The sequence below is a fragment of the Trametes versicolor genome, assembly GCF_000271585.1.
Source record: "Trametes versicolor FP-101664 SS1 unplaced genomic scaffold TRAVEscaffold_1, whole genome shotgun sequence".
Lineage (NCBI taxonomy): Eukaryota > Fungi > Basidiomycota > Agaricomycetes > Polyporales > Polyporaceae > Trametes > Trametes versicolor.
The window spans coordinates 1,511,929-1,526,872 of NW_007360321.1; the positions used below are offsets into that span (position 1 = coordinate 1,511,929).

A 14,944-nucleotide genomic window follows, 5' to 3' on the forward strand; every position below is an offset into this window, starting at 1 on the left:
CTGGAGGCGAGACAGCCAGCTAAGAAGGTGGCTGTTCGTGCGTGAAGGATTTGATTTGAACCTAGGACCCAGTGCGCGATGTGCATCGTCGTATTTTAACATGTATCATTATTGTATATACACAGGGTAGCCACCCTCCATCGTATTTTCGCTTGAAGCGAACCTCAGTAGTGTTGATCCATGTGGGCGGTGGAAATTCAGAGATGGTCGTAAGCTCATGGCCGTGAAGCGAGAGCAATATGAGCTTATACCATAGCAGACGGGTCAAGCATTATGTGCGACAGCCAGAACAGAGGGGAATGCAACCAAAAATACAAGTCTCGCAACACACCTACATCCTACAGAAACCGCCCTGACCCGACCAGCTCAGTCGCTGATGAGCTCCGACACGCTCCAGTCCTCGAAACTACCATCGGGGAGGTAACGTCGGATGATCAGGGGGATTTTTCGCTGCGAGAGCTCCTTGATGGCGATTTGCAACGCGTCCGTTTCGCCATCCAGAGGTACCAGTACTGGCGCGTTCATACTTCGAAAACCAGGTCAGCACCACACAAACGCCGCGCACGTCGCATACACGCACCTAATCTGCAACGCTCTTGTTCCCAGCACTCGTGCCCGCTCGTATTTCGTCAGGTAGGGAGTCGTGACCCGGACCTTGTTGGGTTGTCGCTCGTCGCGTGGTGCTGCTGCCGCGGGCTCCTGCGCACCCTCGCCATTCGGAGCGTCTTGTCCGTTTTCTGCGCCGTTCGTGCCAGCATAGCCGTTCACCTGCTCGCCCTCTCCGTTTGCCTCGCCGTCTGGGAGCTCTGTTGCGAGCAGGTCGTAGCCCTCGTCCTGGAGAGAAGCCACAGCATCATATGTCAGCAGATGCTGCATACATGAACCATTGATATGGTATATCACGCACGAAGGCGTCCTCGGTGAAACTGAACAAGGGACCATTGGTTAACGTCGAGACGTTCGAATGCAGCGTCCTGTGCTTACCCGGGACCGTCATAATCATAGTCGTCTCCGCCGCCGCCACCACCGCCATATCCGTCGTCAGACATGTTCAAGTATCAATTCTCAAACGAGGGGACGAGTTGCGCTGAGAGTGAACCAGCTGAGAACGAGAAGCTGTAGACCGAGGCGGAGGCGCGAAGACAAGAATTTTGGCGCTCGCATACTCTGCGGCCATGTGCGTTGTGGGCGCGGCCGGCATCGGCCCTTTTCTGGAGCAGCGGTCGGCAAGCGCCGGACAGCCGGCCGGGGGTTACACATGTGCTCCCGAACAAGCAAGCGTGGTTTGTGTCTTCCTTGCACTTCGCCTCCCGGGCTTCCCTGAATCTCTGCCTGACAGCGCCGCGCGCATGGCCCCTAGATCGATGCAAAGACTTCTTACCCCACATCGGGAAACTTCTTCAATGTCAGGCATCTTTACGAGTGTAGGGCCCGGGCCCTATACGCAACCGAATCCTTTGGGTCCCGACCACACCCAGCGGCCGTAGGCAGCACCAGCTGCAAGAACAAAAAGTCAAATATCTTCCACTGTAAAAGGGCAGAAAGCTGGGGCACATCTGGGGCCAACACATACGTCCGCCGACAGGGCGACGGGCCATCCGAGCTTTTGGAGCAATGATCCGCCGGTATGAATCTCAGTGACAGCTACTCGCTTCCTTCGCTCAAAACTGATAGATTAGGACATTGACAATTGACACGCACTCATCCAGATATTATGGTCAGATCTTGCAGCGTTCGAGTCAACTCACAACTAGCTGAGGTGAAGCCCCGGAAGGTCAGGTTTGCCCCCAAAAGTGTACTGGCGTCAGGAGCTCGAGTCGGCCCTCGCGACGTATCGCAACCTCGAGCTACTCATGTAAAAACTAGACCGCCCACAGACCCAGCGCAAGGGATATGTGGGACCGTAGATCGGCGCGCGCTTCGTCTATGGAAGGTGTCCGATGCAGATCCGCCTGCGTCACGTAACCGCATGGAAGAAGGTAAGGTTCGTTCCTGCCTCTTTGAACCCATCTCGCCCAAAGGGTGCAACCACGCTGACGCTCGACGTAAGGCAACCGTTGCCTGCATGGTTCCCGGTGTTTCTTCCTCGCGGACGCCGGGAGAACAGCGCGAGTCCACCGCATCATGCGCTGACTAGTCGTGCAGAGCGTGCCGCGGATGTAGTGTTCTTTGTGTCGACGGGCGCTCTGAAAGGAGCGGCGCAATGCTGTCAACTCTGTGGCGGCGAGGAATCGCGACAGAGGACTCGGCCCTTGCATATATCACTGTGACGAAGTCCTCCGCTCCTCCGTCGACATGGCCGGCGGCTCCCCAGAAGGCCGTACGTTGATCTCTTCGGCACTTCCTGCCCTTTTCGGCCGCCACCTCGTCGCGCTCGTTGATATACCCGCAAGACGCGACCTTCCCCTGCGGCAGGGTTTTCCCCGCTCCACAATCACCAACACTCTCTAGCGTCTTCCCCACACCTCTAGCTCGCCGCCGCCTCTACCCTGATGTCGCCCAAGCATCCGGCCAAGGAGCGTGCATGGGGCACACGCTATGATACACTGGAGTCTTCGCCCGTCTCATCCCCTTCTCAGCGTCGTTCCGGCACACCCCCCGCCGCCCACAGCCCTACCCCCACTCCCGCAGCTGAAAATCCTTCCCGGGGACTCTCCAGTCCGAAGGGAGACAACATGGACCCGACGCCTCATGATGCCAGCATATTTATCGGAAGGTTCGTTCATGCTGTTTAAGCTCGCAAGTTGTACGCCCTTGAGAGCTGATCAAATTATACAATCTAGCCTTCCAGCGAATATCGACCATTCCGAATTGACGCAGCGCTTGTCGGAGCACTTCTCTGCACACCCGCAAGTCAAAGCAATCAAAGTGGTACGGGACAGCCGCGGCGGTGTTTGTGGTTTCATACAATGCGAGGTGAGTCTATGACATTGTATATGCGCATCTGTGCATATTTATCAGACACCCTCAGAGCCCTGCGGCTGCTGGTAGAATGCTTCAAGACTTGGCGGAAAACCCGCCCAGACCTTTTTGCGGCCGTTTCCTACGGTTCGAGGCCGCCAAAGCGTTTCGCACCTTGCTCATTTCTTATCGGTGAGTATCTGACATATCCTTTGCCGAGATTAGCTCGCATGGAGTGGACAAGGCCGAGTCAACGTCTCATGGCTGTTCACTCGATGCTCACACCGATGCTAGCATCCCCACAGAAGCTGCATATACCGTGTGCTCGGATGATCCGTTTGGTAGCCCCGGTGGTGGACAACCTGCGAGCATGAGACTAGCCCACGCCATTCGCATCTTCAGGCCTCGCAATGCCAGGTACGTGGATGTCTATAGCCGGCGAGTCGGCTGTTTGAACTAATATCGCACCTCAGGCATCTAGGTATCATGTACAACTCGGAGGCTCTCGACTTCGATAGTAGCACAGTAGCTGAACCCCAGGGCGATGTCAGCGATGCTTTCTGCGGAGAAGGTCTGTTGATTCAAGACCTTGCGTACGATGAAAAGGTGCGAGACAAATCGTTCACAATCTGACATGCAGCCTGAAGGCGTCCACAGACCATCCAGCGGATCGTGTCAGCCTTCGGACCACTGGAGACTTTTAAGATGGGCTCTACGGTCGCAGGTAAAAACAACGTACAGATATCGAGCCAGGCGATTATCTGACTGTCATCCTTCGACTCAGATTTGTCCCCAGAGTCGAAGCACGACACGTCACTGTATCCATATCCTCATGACGCTCCTCGGTCGCCTGAAATGAGCAGAGGGGTATGGGAGGTCAAGTGGAGGAACCGCGAGGATAGCGTTCTTGCTCTCTTGGTGCGTCTCCTGTCGGAACACCTTGTCAATCTACCTTATAATGTTGTGGTAGACGCTGCGCAGGATTCCTCATCTTATGGTCAACTGGGCGCATCATCATCCTCTGACTGTGAACACGGATCCATTCAACACAAAAGACGGTCCGTTCACAAAAGGACTCTGGCTTTCTCCCACCATGCGGCGGGGGTATTCGGAGCACTCTGGACGCGACGGCCAAGGATCACCATCCGTTTCGCACATCAGCCGTGCGCACTCGACGACTATCTTGCAGCCAATCTCGTATCCCACTGACTCTTCTGGCGCAACCTCTCGTGGTCATACCAGTCCTGCTGCGAAAGGCATCTTGGCGAATTCAGATTCGTCCCCTCCTTCCGGAGCCACGCCATCTAGCCTCGGAGGAACAAGTAGTCGCTGGGCAGATCAGGTTACTGAGCTAGATGTCTATGGAGAGACTGGTCTTCCCTCCTGCAAGACGCCGTCCACGCCGGCCATCAACAGCGTTGGTACTCACAAGCCCTTCTCGCCCTTCACCAAAACCATGGGGCTTTCTGTAGCAGACCAGTCTCCCAGAGACACTCCCGGCACGCTCTTCTCACCTACGCTGCGACTTTCTTCAGTTCTCCCCGACGTAGACCGAAAGCAAACTTCTGCTCTCAAGACGGATATACCTCAGGCCATCACTTCGACAGGCCATCGCGTGCTCCCTCACAGTCCGTGGACCAGTCAAGTATCGCGTCCTGTCGAGCCCTCCGATATCGACTCGCTCTCAACCCGTCTACGAGACTTCCAGACAGGGGAGATCGACCCCAGAACAGTCTTTGTCGGCGGTCTAAACGTGCAGGACGCCGATGACTGGGACGAGCATAGGCTACGACAGATATTCCATCAATATGGGCTCATCGAGAGTGTCCAGATCGTTAGGCCTGGTATGTTTTTCGCTGCAGTATATTGGTGCACATTCTAACAATTGCTGCTCAGTAACTAAGCGAACGTGCTTCGCTTTCGTGCAATTCGCTAATTCTGAGTCAGCTGCTCGTGCCGTACGAGAAGAGGTAATCTTATGCCTGCTGAAATGTATCAATCGCTCATTGCCGTCACAGCATAATCGGGTTCACGACGGACGGCCCCTCCGCGTTCAGCTACGAGACCGGAATCCGCCTCCTCACGCGAGTTGGGGACTTGGGCGGGGTAGGGGCCGCAATCGCTTTGGGGTTACATCTCGCCCACATCAAGACGCACCAGGTCATATCAATATGGGTACGGTTGATTCGGCCGCCACACAGATGTCACTGGAGCTACCTGGAGCCCCTATCCCTACAGCAGCCACTCACGAACCGCTTCCTCTCGCACCCGACAACTTTCGTACGGGGATGCTGCGCGCCTCCGGACACGGTGGCCTGCCAAGGCGATCTTCTTATGGCATGACTAGCAGCAGCGCTTCGTCTGTATCCTCCGGCACAACCAAAGTCCCGTCCGTCCACGGTCACGGTTCTCATGATCCATCGAGTATGACAACTTCGCCTGCACCCCTCGCTCCCACCCCAGCGCCTTCAGTTTTGTCCGCAATGCCACCATTCCCACCTCATCATATGAGCGTCGGATACTACCCTCCCCAGCCGTGGGTACAACCGTACCATGCTCAATACTCATATCCTATTCCGGTTATGCCTGGTTATGCCTACCCGGGGTACGCGTATTCGCATGTCCCCCATGTCCCCCCTGCTTTCGTCACTAGTGGAGCCAGTGGCCTCAGTTCGAGCATTTCAACTAGTGCGCTCGCCGATGTTACGCTCAATCATGGGGACAAAGTCAGGCACTTCGCATTTTTGTTTGTTGACTGTCTTATCTAACTGGTCCACCAGGCTGCCAACAGCGATGAGCACGGTCCACAGCTGCAGAGCGGGACACAGCCTCCGCTCCGTCCAACTGGCTTCATACAGAATGAGGCGGGGACACTGATCCCGGTGTACCAGCGCGAGGCCCTCGATCAGTACATGGCGAGTGCGCACCCTGGCGAGCCTTCTCCACAAACGAGCTCCATGTCGACCCAAACGGCCTCTACCTCTGCTGCCGGAGTCGCATCATGGCCAGCCTCACCCTTTCCTTACTACGGGGCACCATATCCTACCATGGGCCACCCTGCTCCTGTTCACCCACCTCCCGTTCAGGGAGGCTACTGGTTCCCAGGAGGCCCTCCTCCTCACGCTGTCGCCCCTTTCCCTCCCACTCAAGCGCCAAGCGTTCCTCCGCAACCATTCCATCCGCCTGCGGCAGGGTCAGCGCCTGACGGAATGTCGCGTGCTGGCCCTCCGCCGAACGCTCATGGACAGTACCCGTCGGGGCAGCGCGGAGACTTTCACCCTAGGCGATACAACAACAGGCGCGACAATTCTTACGGCGGGAATCCTCCGTTCAATGGACCCCAGCACGTTAGGTATCCGAACCAGCACAGCACAGCGAATCACAGCTTTGTACGGGGACCCTGATCAGACGACGCCCGGCGCACGCTTCACAGAAAAAGTACGTACGTATCTAATTTGTCTTGAGCAGTTGCGCGCATTCAGACTAAGCATTATTACTCCTGCAGTTGTCCCAGCTTACCATATCTCGTCTCCGATCGTACTCTCTTCCTTGCGTGGCTAATATGAGGGGAACGAACATTGCCCGGGTTGTTTCAAGTACGTTATCATTTAGTTTCGCTTCGTGTTCCTTCTTCCCTCGTACATTTAATATCAAAATAATCTACGGCCCTTGTAATACTCTCACCGATATCGTACAGTGAGACCTTGGTAAAGCCATACTCGAGGCAGCGTGTACAAGTTCAGACTGTGGGACGGCGTGCCTGCGGAAGGTCATGGGCGCTCTACGACCGATCGTGATCGAACGTCAGGCATGCATGACCGCCGATCGTGTTGAGATCGTGCTCGGCTGTCATGGCTCCCACTGCGGAACCGGAAGCTTTGTTAGCTGCCGCCACCACACCAGCTGGGACTCGGACTCAGACTTGGACGGACTCGGACCTGGACTGGGGCGTTACATGTACTGCTGTGCGGTACGAAGGACGGATGCTCTCTTCTGAGCTTAATCTCTCTGCACCTATCATGACTTGCGTAGAACCGATACCCCTTGTCATCGTCGAAGGCTTCCTCGGCAGCGCTGGCGCTGTTGTCTGGGGCAACTTCGAGGAACACTCTAATTACGCGTGCCAAAGCAACGGAGAGAAGACGAGACGCACTATCTTTGCCAGGTATCTATAGACTTGATACTCCGGAGTACATACGAGGGCTCACTGGCGACCTATGCTCCTTCGCAATTCAGCGTTGGGCCCGTGAGCTCGTTACATGACAGGGCGTGCGAGTTGTTCTATCTGTTGGTAGGCGGGACAGGTACGTTTATACATGTACCACCATTCTAGTGATCGCTGTGACTGACAGCTGGGTCATAGTGAACTATGGCGAGCAGCACGCCCAGGAACACGCCCATGAGCGGCTCGGACGTAGCTATGAAATAGGCTTATATCCCGAATGGTCAGCAGACCGCCCGCTGCACTTTCTGGGGCATTCAATAGTAAGGCCGATAGAACATACCTGCATCCATCCATACTGACGACTTTCTCAGGGAGGGCCTACTATCGTCAAGTTGCAATGGCTATTGGCGACAGGCTTCTTTGGCACAGGCTACTCTGCGGACATGATACTATCAGTCAATACCGGTTCGTCGCGCATCTCTGTTCACGCTCCACTTCTCTCATACCCGCGCCCATAGTCTCCGCACCTTTCCGAGGCACTCAGCTAGTATACACCCTAGGGGAAGACATCTGTAATGCTCCTACCGTTCGCCCGTTCTCCGCAGGCGATATAATGGCCAAAGGAGTTCATCTCGCGGCCTACTTTGCGCCCGTTCTACCTCGGTTCCTGGACGTACACGCGGATGCTAGAGGGTTGTCATTCCGCCAAGCGAGCTTCCTCTCCTTCCTACGGCAGCTGCGCAAGAGCGATTGGGCCGGGAGTCGCGACGTCACGCCTTACGACGTGACGTTTGAATCGGCGGATGAGCGGGAATCGCGGCGAGAGGGAGAAGTCCATCCGCGCACATATTATCGCAGCTACTGCGCCACGCTTGTGGGTACCCTTTCTTACCTTTGACTTCGTGTACTCAAATGCGGCTATATGTGCAGTCCGCGCCTCCCGGAAGTCAATCGTCAGCGTCGTGGCTCGCCTGGCTGACCGCCTTGCCCATGTACGCATCCTCAGCGATAATCTCGCGGTTCGACTTCTCGAATCTGCGACCCATACCCGCTGTCATGGCCACGATCGCGGCGGCAAGCCAAGCGTCGAAGGCCGGCAGTGAGACGGCTATCGAAGACGGGGTCATCGACGTCGTCAATGGCGGCGACTACCTCTCCGCAGCGCTACGCGCCAACGATGGCGTCGTGCCGCTCTTCTCCCAATGGCATCCATTCGACTGCAGGTGCGTGTTTATCCCATCCGGCGGCTCGCCCGCACAGCACTCTCAGACCGGCACTGATATCGCCCGCGGCGCGCATCAGCGACACGCGCTGCAGACATTTCGACCACAGCGACAACATCCTGCTAGACGGCCCCGAGGAGGCGCGGTACGAGTGCGCGCCGGAGGCGGGGGTGTGGAACGTGCACCATCTGGCGGAGACGCACCATCTGTCGATCGTGCCGTTTTGGTTTGCGAGCGCGAGCCAGAAGGCGTTCTGGCTGGACTTGGGGCACTGGCTGCGCGCGATTGACAGGACGCCTCGTGGGGTGACGGTGGGCACTTGTGGCGGTTGTTGACAGAATATACCTCGCGTTCTTGGATGCATCCGACCATGGAAGGGCCCGAGGCGCGAGGTCTCGTTGGCAGTGCATGGAACACTGGTTTGTGCCGGGCTCCTCGGGTGAGATTGTCTCCTCGATCTTCTCTTCGAAGTCGGACCACAGAGAAAGAACTGCAAGGTGGACGAGCTCAAGAGGTAGCATCGACATACGGCATATCCCATGCTCGTGTTATATATTGGCCGAAAAGAGGCGTAACGCCGAGAGCGCTGAATATACGGCGGCGAGTTACGTAATTCGAGTGGAAATTGGAAGATGATCTCGGGGCTAAGCAGTACTCGTGGGCGGCGGGAGCCAGGGCCACTTGCACATCTTGCCAGGAGAGTTCGGGATGGCCGAATCTACACAGCATCCAATCCTCCTCTCTGTCTCACTCTTCCACGAGGAGAGGGTCTGCCATCCCTCTCCGTCCCTCTCCAGACGTCCACTCCTTCACCCGCTGCTCGCCGCTTAGCTATGACTTCCACTAGTAATGTCCCGTTTCACAAGCTTGACGACACCGACCCCAGTATCGTGTACACCGGAGAATGGTTCGATAATCCTGGGATCTCTAGTGTGTTCAACAACTCGCTCTCGTCCACCGTCCACGAAGGAGATACAGCGCATATCGAGTTCATTGGTAAGTCACACCTACCGCGCTCATGGCCCTATCATTCATGGCTCGCTGTAGCATCCCAAATCGTGATCATTGGCGCGACCGTTGCCCCTAGCGGCGCGAGCTCAGACTCCGGCCCAATATCCGGGTACACCTTGGACGGAGCCACGAACAGTGTCTTCTTATTCCAGGGCAACGCGGCCAATGCTACTGGTGTCACATTCTACAACTCCGGGCCCCTCTCCAATAGCAAACACACGCTCGACATCTCCATCGTCCAAATCAACGACAATATCCCGTACCTGCTCGATGCTGTCTTTCTCCAGGAAGAAGTGGTAACTCAGAGTGCCACGGCGAGCAACACAGGCATCTGGATCTCCACCGTGTTCGTCACCCCCACCGCCGCCGCGACGAGTCTGGCCAGCAACGGTACCGCTAGCAGCAGTGCCTCGACCAGTTCTGCCCCCGTAGGAGCCATCGTGGGCGGCGTCGTGGGCGGCGTCGCGTTGCTGGTGGCCGCCGGCCTGGCATTCTACTTCCTGTACTTCCGCCACCGGCACCGCAGTTCGTACGCCTACCGCAGCTTTGGCGACGCACCCCCGCTGTTCGCTGCAGGTACGCGCTCTAACGCTTGCGGGTACTGCCAGTGTATGACCATTTGCTGACACGCGTGCACAGAAAAGGATGACTTCAGCGGGAAGCCCTCAGAGGCGCAAGCGTCCCACCAGCAGCCATTCCTCGCCAGCGCGCCGACTTCCGGTTATGCAGACACCTCGCCGTACGTGCCTCGGCAAGCCCCCGCTTCCGAAGTGCTATCGGCCCCCACAACGCCACATGCCTACCCCCCAGCCCCTGCGAGTGCAAGCGGCAGCGGTGCGGGTTCCTCCACCGGACGCACACTTTCTGTCGTGAACAACGACGCGGCCGCAGGGGCGGCAGCGTTCCTCACGCCCGCACAGCGCAAGGCGGAGGAGGCCCGGCGAGCGAAAGCGGAGGCGGACGCCGTGCAGTACCACGCTGACTCTGGTGTCCGGTTCGACACCGAGGGGCGGCCAATCGAGGCGTCCGCGAGCACGAGCGAGGTGCATCCACTGGCGGACGTACCCCCAGAGTACACGCCATCATGATTCCTCGGCCTCGGCGAAGGGCGGCGGGTGTGAGGTGTGCGGTGGTGTTCTCGCTTTCGCTCTGTGTCGCTCTGTGGATTTGACATACTGGTAGTTCCTGGGATCGTCTATGACCTTCGCCGTGTAGTGCGTACATACTTTACTTTATCCCAGGCGCGTGTTCGCTGGACTTTGCATATTTGGACTACTATCGCACATCTAGGATATTACACCGCTTTGCTGTCTATGTTGGGGCGTGGCGCGTGCCCAGGATGTTTCAGATATGCTGACATTGCCACGCCAAATATCGCCAGAGGCGTCCGGCGTACATACGGTACGCCGACTTGATTGCTCTTAGTCACTCTGCTCATTCTTTGACAGGACCGATGTACAGTATGGAGAGGCACCCTGAACGTCAACATCTGAGCATGTGAGATCACGACCCTGTGCCCTTGCTATGCCGCCTAGCCAGTATGGCTTGGGATGTGTTTTGACTTGGTGTCATTGGTGGCTGGACAGCCGCCACAAGTATACTAACGCAAACTTTGTCCACCAGTACCTTTATGCAGGTGCCTCACAGGAACACCATAAGGTACGTCTCCAAGCATCCACCCAATGCACATTTGACTCGGGCGTGGCTTGAGGAACACCAGGTGCAGGTTGGCCCCGTTGGTCCGTCATCCTCCGGTATGGTGCATAAGCCAGCTCTGTTCAGAACCGATATGGTGTTGTTCCTTCTCTTCGACCTTGCGCATGTTTACGACTTCTCCTCTGCAGTCTTCACAGACACCTTCAAAGCATTGACTTCCGGTGAGGCGCTATCTATATGCTCATACTATGGTTCCCCGCTCACGTCATACGTCACGGGCAGGTCAAGCATATGTCGTATGCAAGCCAGGCACAACGCGGAGGACTCTACGGCCCGTCCGTCCCCAGCACCTGCGAAGCTCCAACGCGTGGCCGTGAACTTTTGCCTCGTGGCAGCTCGGTACCCCACCCTAGGTCGACATTGTGCAGCCGCCGCAGCCCGCTCTGCGTCCTATCTCTGTATTAATATCCCGTGGGTAAGCCCGCGGATCTGAGCATACGGTACCGTCCGCGCCGTTATTCACGAGCCCACGGAGTCCGCATACTCTGCACCCGCACAGACGCCTGCCGTACACCAGGACCCGGAGGGGCGTCGTCCACACAACCTCCACGACCTGCACGCATGTCGTGCTGAAGTCTCGCCCAGCCCACATACGACGTCTCACCGGGTGCGGGGTTTGCGGGACGGCGAGTCGTTGGCGGACCACGGCGATGCTCACAGCAATGTGAGCCCGCCCGCTGGAGGTGCCTGTTTTTCTAAATCCGTGATGCACGGCATCGTAACGTGGGCTCCGATCCGGAGCTGCGGGTGCCTGATGGTGCTACTTGTCGTCATCTAATCACTGTAGTGAAATACTGGCTGAGCGGTGTATGTTCCAGTTGAATGTATGGAGGGCACTGACGCATGCAGGAGGTCATGGATACCCGTGTGTTTCATGGGTCAGGCTCGCCGTGCGTGATGGCGCAGCCCTGCACTAGTAATATTTACTGCACATGGTTTAGTTGCGAGGGTCATTGGAGCTCGCAGTCAGCTAGTCGTGCTTGGAAGTTGGCCGTACCGATGCCGACGCGCACCATTACACAACATATACATACCCCGTCTCAGCTTGTACATACAGCTCTTACCAACTCCTTACGAAGCCTTCGAAAGCCGAAAACACACATACGTCGGGTGTCGAAACACGATCATGTGCAACACACGAAAGCAGAAGACAGACAGCAGATGTGATTGCATGGTACAAGAGCTCGGGCGCATCCCGCGTGGTCCACGCAGCAGGACGGCCTCTAGCGCATCGCGCGGCGATAACAATACAGCAGATACAGTAGTACGCGAGCAGCGTCCGACGGAATGCCAGCGGCGCGTTCTGCAGCACACGGAAGAGTTCTGGGTGACAGGACACAGAGGGGAACGATGCGGGTGGTATGGGGGAGAATGAGATGGAGCAAGATGCGAGCGTTCGTAGCGTAGGAGCGTCAGGCGTGAGTGCGTGCGTGGGATGGTACAGTTCGTGCGGTGGGGGGCAGGCATATACAGGGGCTGTGGCATAGGGCATAGGCGGGGCGTGCAGCGGATTAGGCGTACGAAAGCAGCTAGGATAGCACTGGTGTACACTGCGCAGGAAGGAGGTCCGTGAGCTGCTGACGCCGCTGCTGAAGGGGGAGGCAACTCACGACAGATCCAATCGGGTATGGGTATCAGGGACGTTTGCCGGTGAACCAGGACAGGCAGACGCTGCCAACTCCGGCAATGTAGACTCGCGCGTTGAGGCGACAGACCTGGGCAGAAGAGGTCAGGGCGCGAGCACGGTCTTCCGACGGTGCCAACTCACAGTATCGGCGACTTCCACTTTACGGAAGTCGATGTGAAGATCGCCGTTGGGCGCGCGGGTTATCGAATTGAGCTCTCCGAACGACTCGCACCATTTCCTAACGCCCTCGAAACGGCGCTCGTCGTCGGGCGGTATTCCGCTGATAATCAGCTTGCGCTTCTTCCGCGACCGGGGGCTCGTCAGGATGTTCGTGACGTTCCCGAGGTGCGGAACAGCCGTCGACGACGGTTTCCACGCGACCGAGGCGCCCTCGGAGCTCGACTGCAGCCTATCGCGCGCGATAACCTTCTCGCTCTCGGGCGGGTCGTTGATGTGCGACGCGTCGGTCGGCAGCGACCACAGCGAGGGCGACGCGCTGAAGATGGTAGTCGACGAGTGCGAGCGGATGGAGCCGAAGTGCATCTTGCGCGGGGCATCGGACGAGGTGCGGGTGTACACCGTCGAGGAGCCCGAGTGAGTGAAGCTCGAGGAGGTGCTCGGGCGCGGGGGCGGGCTGCCCTCTTGCTCGTCCTCGGGCGCAGGCGAGAAATGGCCCGCGACGGAGGGGCGCTTGAACTTCCATGCCGTCGTCTTCGGCGGGCTCGCAGACAGCTCCGGGCTCGCAGCGCGCGCGCTCCGCTGGTGCATCGCGTTCACGGTGGACAGGCTCGAGCCCCTGCTGTGCGCCGCGGCCGCGGTGGCAGCCGTGCGCCGGAACGTCGACGTCGAGGAGGCGGGGCTCAGGGACCGTTCCACGCTCGACGTCGCGGCAGGGGCAGGGGCGGACGGACGGCGGGCGGAGAAAGTGAGATGGAGACTGCGAAGGGGCGAGGCGGAATGGAAGAGGCCCTGGGAGGAGCGGAAGGATTTGCGGGGCGTGGACGGCGCGGACGGCGTCTCCGCGCGCGAGGCGGGCTAAGAATGGCGGGCGCGGTCAGCGAGGCGCGGCGTGGGCGTCACGTGCGCGCGAACCCACCTGCGTCGTGGCGCCCGCGTCTCTGCCGCGGGGCGCGTGCGGGGCGTCGTCGTCGACGAAGACGTAGCTCTCGACGGTGCGGATCGTGCCCTTGTTGTCCTTGACGAGCGACGTCGCGCTCAGGTGCGGGTACGCGAGATACGGGTTCGCGCGCATGCTGCTCGGCGGCGCGGTCTCGGGGCGCGCGCCTGAGACATGTTGCTGGTCTTCGACCCAGCGGTACGTTCTGCTCGAGCTACGGTGCGGCGTTCTGGACATGCCGGCGGTGGGGAGGATGTCGTCTTCGGCCGCAGATAACGGCGCGTTCGCTCTGCGGAGGGTGGCGGTCGAAGTGGGCGTAGGGGGCTCTGCGGCGGGATATATATGTACGGGAGCCTGCATGTAGTCGAATACGCTGCGTACCTGCGATAATGGGGCTCGGGTGCATCGTGTCAGCGCGCTTCTCGAGGGGGTATAAGGCGCCAGGGGCGGATGCGTGGAAGCCGAAGTTGGTGATAATTGAGGCAGTCGAGGCTAGTAGAGTACGATCGTGAGTGGCGTGCGGGGTCATCGTGAGCGTCGTTCCGGTCGTGTGCGGGCGGAATGGAGTCGGTCAGGAGGAGACAGTCATCGAAGGGGCATGGGGGCGGACGGGGGATGGAGAGGAGGGGGAGAAGGGAAGGCAGGCGGGAGGCGAGCGATAGTTATAGTGTGGCTTGTTGGGCGGACGGAGGACGGAGACTATACCCGGAAAGACGAACCGCAGGCTTGGACGGTCGGAGGGCATGGCTGATGGCGCGCTGCCCGTCCGCGTTGGTCACCGTTGACGTACTGCCGCAGGAACGTGTTCGTCCAATCAACCGCCCGCCTGTTCCCATCGATACTTTTCTACATGCGAACATGTCCCTATGGCCACCTCTTCAGCCGCGTACTCACCGCCCGCGGCCCGTGCAATATATCGCGCACGCCTTCCGCTCGCCCTCCATACGCGCCGCGTCTTCGCGCACGCCTGGACAACGCGCCCGCGAGCCCCCGCGCTGCCTCCTGTCCGAGGAGGGCGAGCAGATCAGCAGACTCTGCACGCGGAGTCGCACGCCTGCGTCGCTGCAGCTCGCGACGCTCGGCAGGCGGAGATCCTTCTATCCGCCTTTCCATCGGCGCCGCACCTTTGCTTATCCAGCAACATGGATGCCTTCGTGGGCCTGAAGGCGTCGTTAAAGTTCCGC

At 58.4% G+C, this 14,944-nt stretch overlaps 4 protein-coding genes across 4 annotated transcripts; 2 read left to right on the top strand and 2 right to left on the bottom strand.

Annotated features, from left to right (window-relative positions):
* Positions 1 to 189: 189 nt before the first annotated feature.
* On the bottom strand, positions 190 to 1,131 carry TRAVEDRAFT_68046 (RNA polymerase Rpb6). The gene is made up of 4 exons (XM_008034563.1): positions 985 to 1,131; positions 908 to 926; positions 581 to 834; positions 190 to 526 (listed from the first exon to the last, which is right to left on the bottom strand). The coding sequence occupies exons 1-4, from the start codon at positions 1,047 to 1,049 to the stop codon at positions 367 to 369; spliced, it is 498 nt and encodes a 165-aa protein (XP_008032754.1). The 5' UTR covers positions 1,050 to 1,131; the 3' UTR covers positions 190 to 366.
* A 5,789-nt stretch (positions 1,132 to 6,920) lies between these two features.
* Positions 6,921 to 8,624, top strand: TRAVEDRAFT_109799 (alpha/beta-hydrolase; the record flags this gene model as incomplete). Its single annotated transcript, XM_008034564.1, has 7 exons — positions 6,921 to 7,066; positions 7,138 to 7,205; positions 7,265 to 7,386; positions 7,438 to 7,531; positions 7,585 to 7,940; positions 7,997 to 8,295; positions 8,369 to 8,624. The coding sequence occupies 7 exons, from the start codon at positions 6,921 to 6,923 to the stop codon at positions 8,622 to 8,624; spliced, it is 1,341 nt and encodes a 446-aa protein (XP_008032755.1).
* A 431-nt stretch (positions 8,625 to 9,055) lies between these two features.
* On the top strand, positions 9,056 to 10,610 carry TRAVEDRAFT_25448 (uncharacterized protein). Its single transcript, XM_008033618.1, has 3 exons — positions 9,056 to 9,285; positions 9,337 to 9,876; positions 9,940 to 10,610. The coding sequence occupies exons 1-3, from the start codon at positions 9,123 to 9,125 to the stop codon at positions 10,386 to 10,388; spliced, it is 1,152 nt and encodes a 383-aa protein (XP_008031809.1). The 5' UTR covers positions 9,056 to 9,122; the 3' UTR covers positions 10,389 to 10,610.
* Positions 10,611 to 12,650: 2,040 nt separating this feature from the next.
* TRAVEDRAFT_111365 (uncharacterized protein) lies at positions 12,651 to 13,997 on the bottom strand (the record flags this gene model as incomplete). Its single annotated transcript, XM_008034565.1, has 3 exons — positions 12,651 to 12,731; positions 12,785 to 13,678; positions 13,740 to 13,997. 3 exons carry the CDS (start codon positions 13,995 to 13,997, stop codon positions 12,651 to 12,653), a joined length of 1,233 nt encoding a protein of 410 aa, XP_008032756.1.
* Between the last annotated feature and the right edge of the window lie 947 nt (positions 13,998 to 14,944).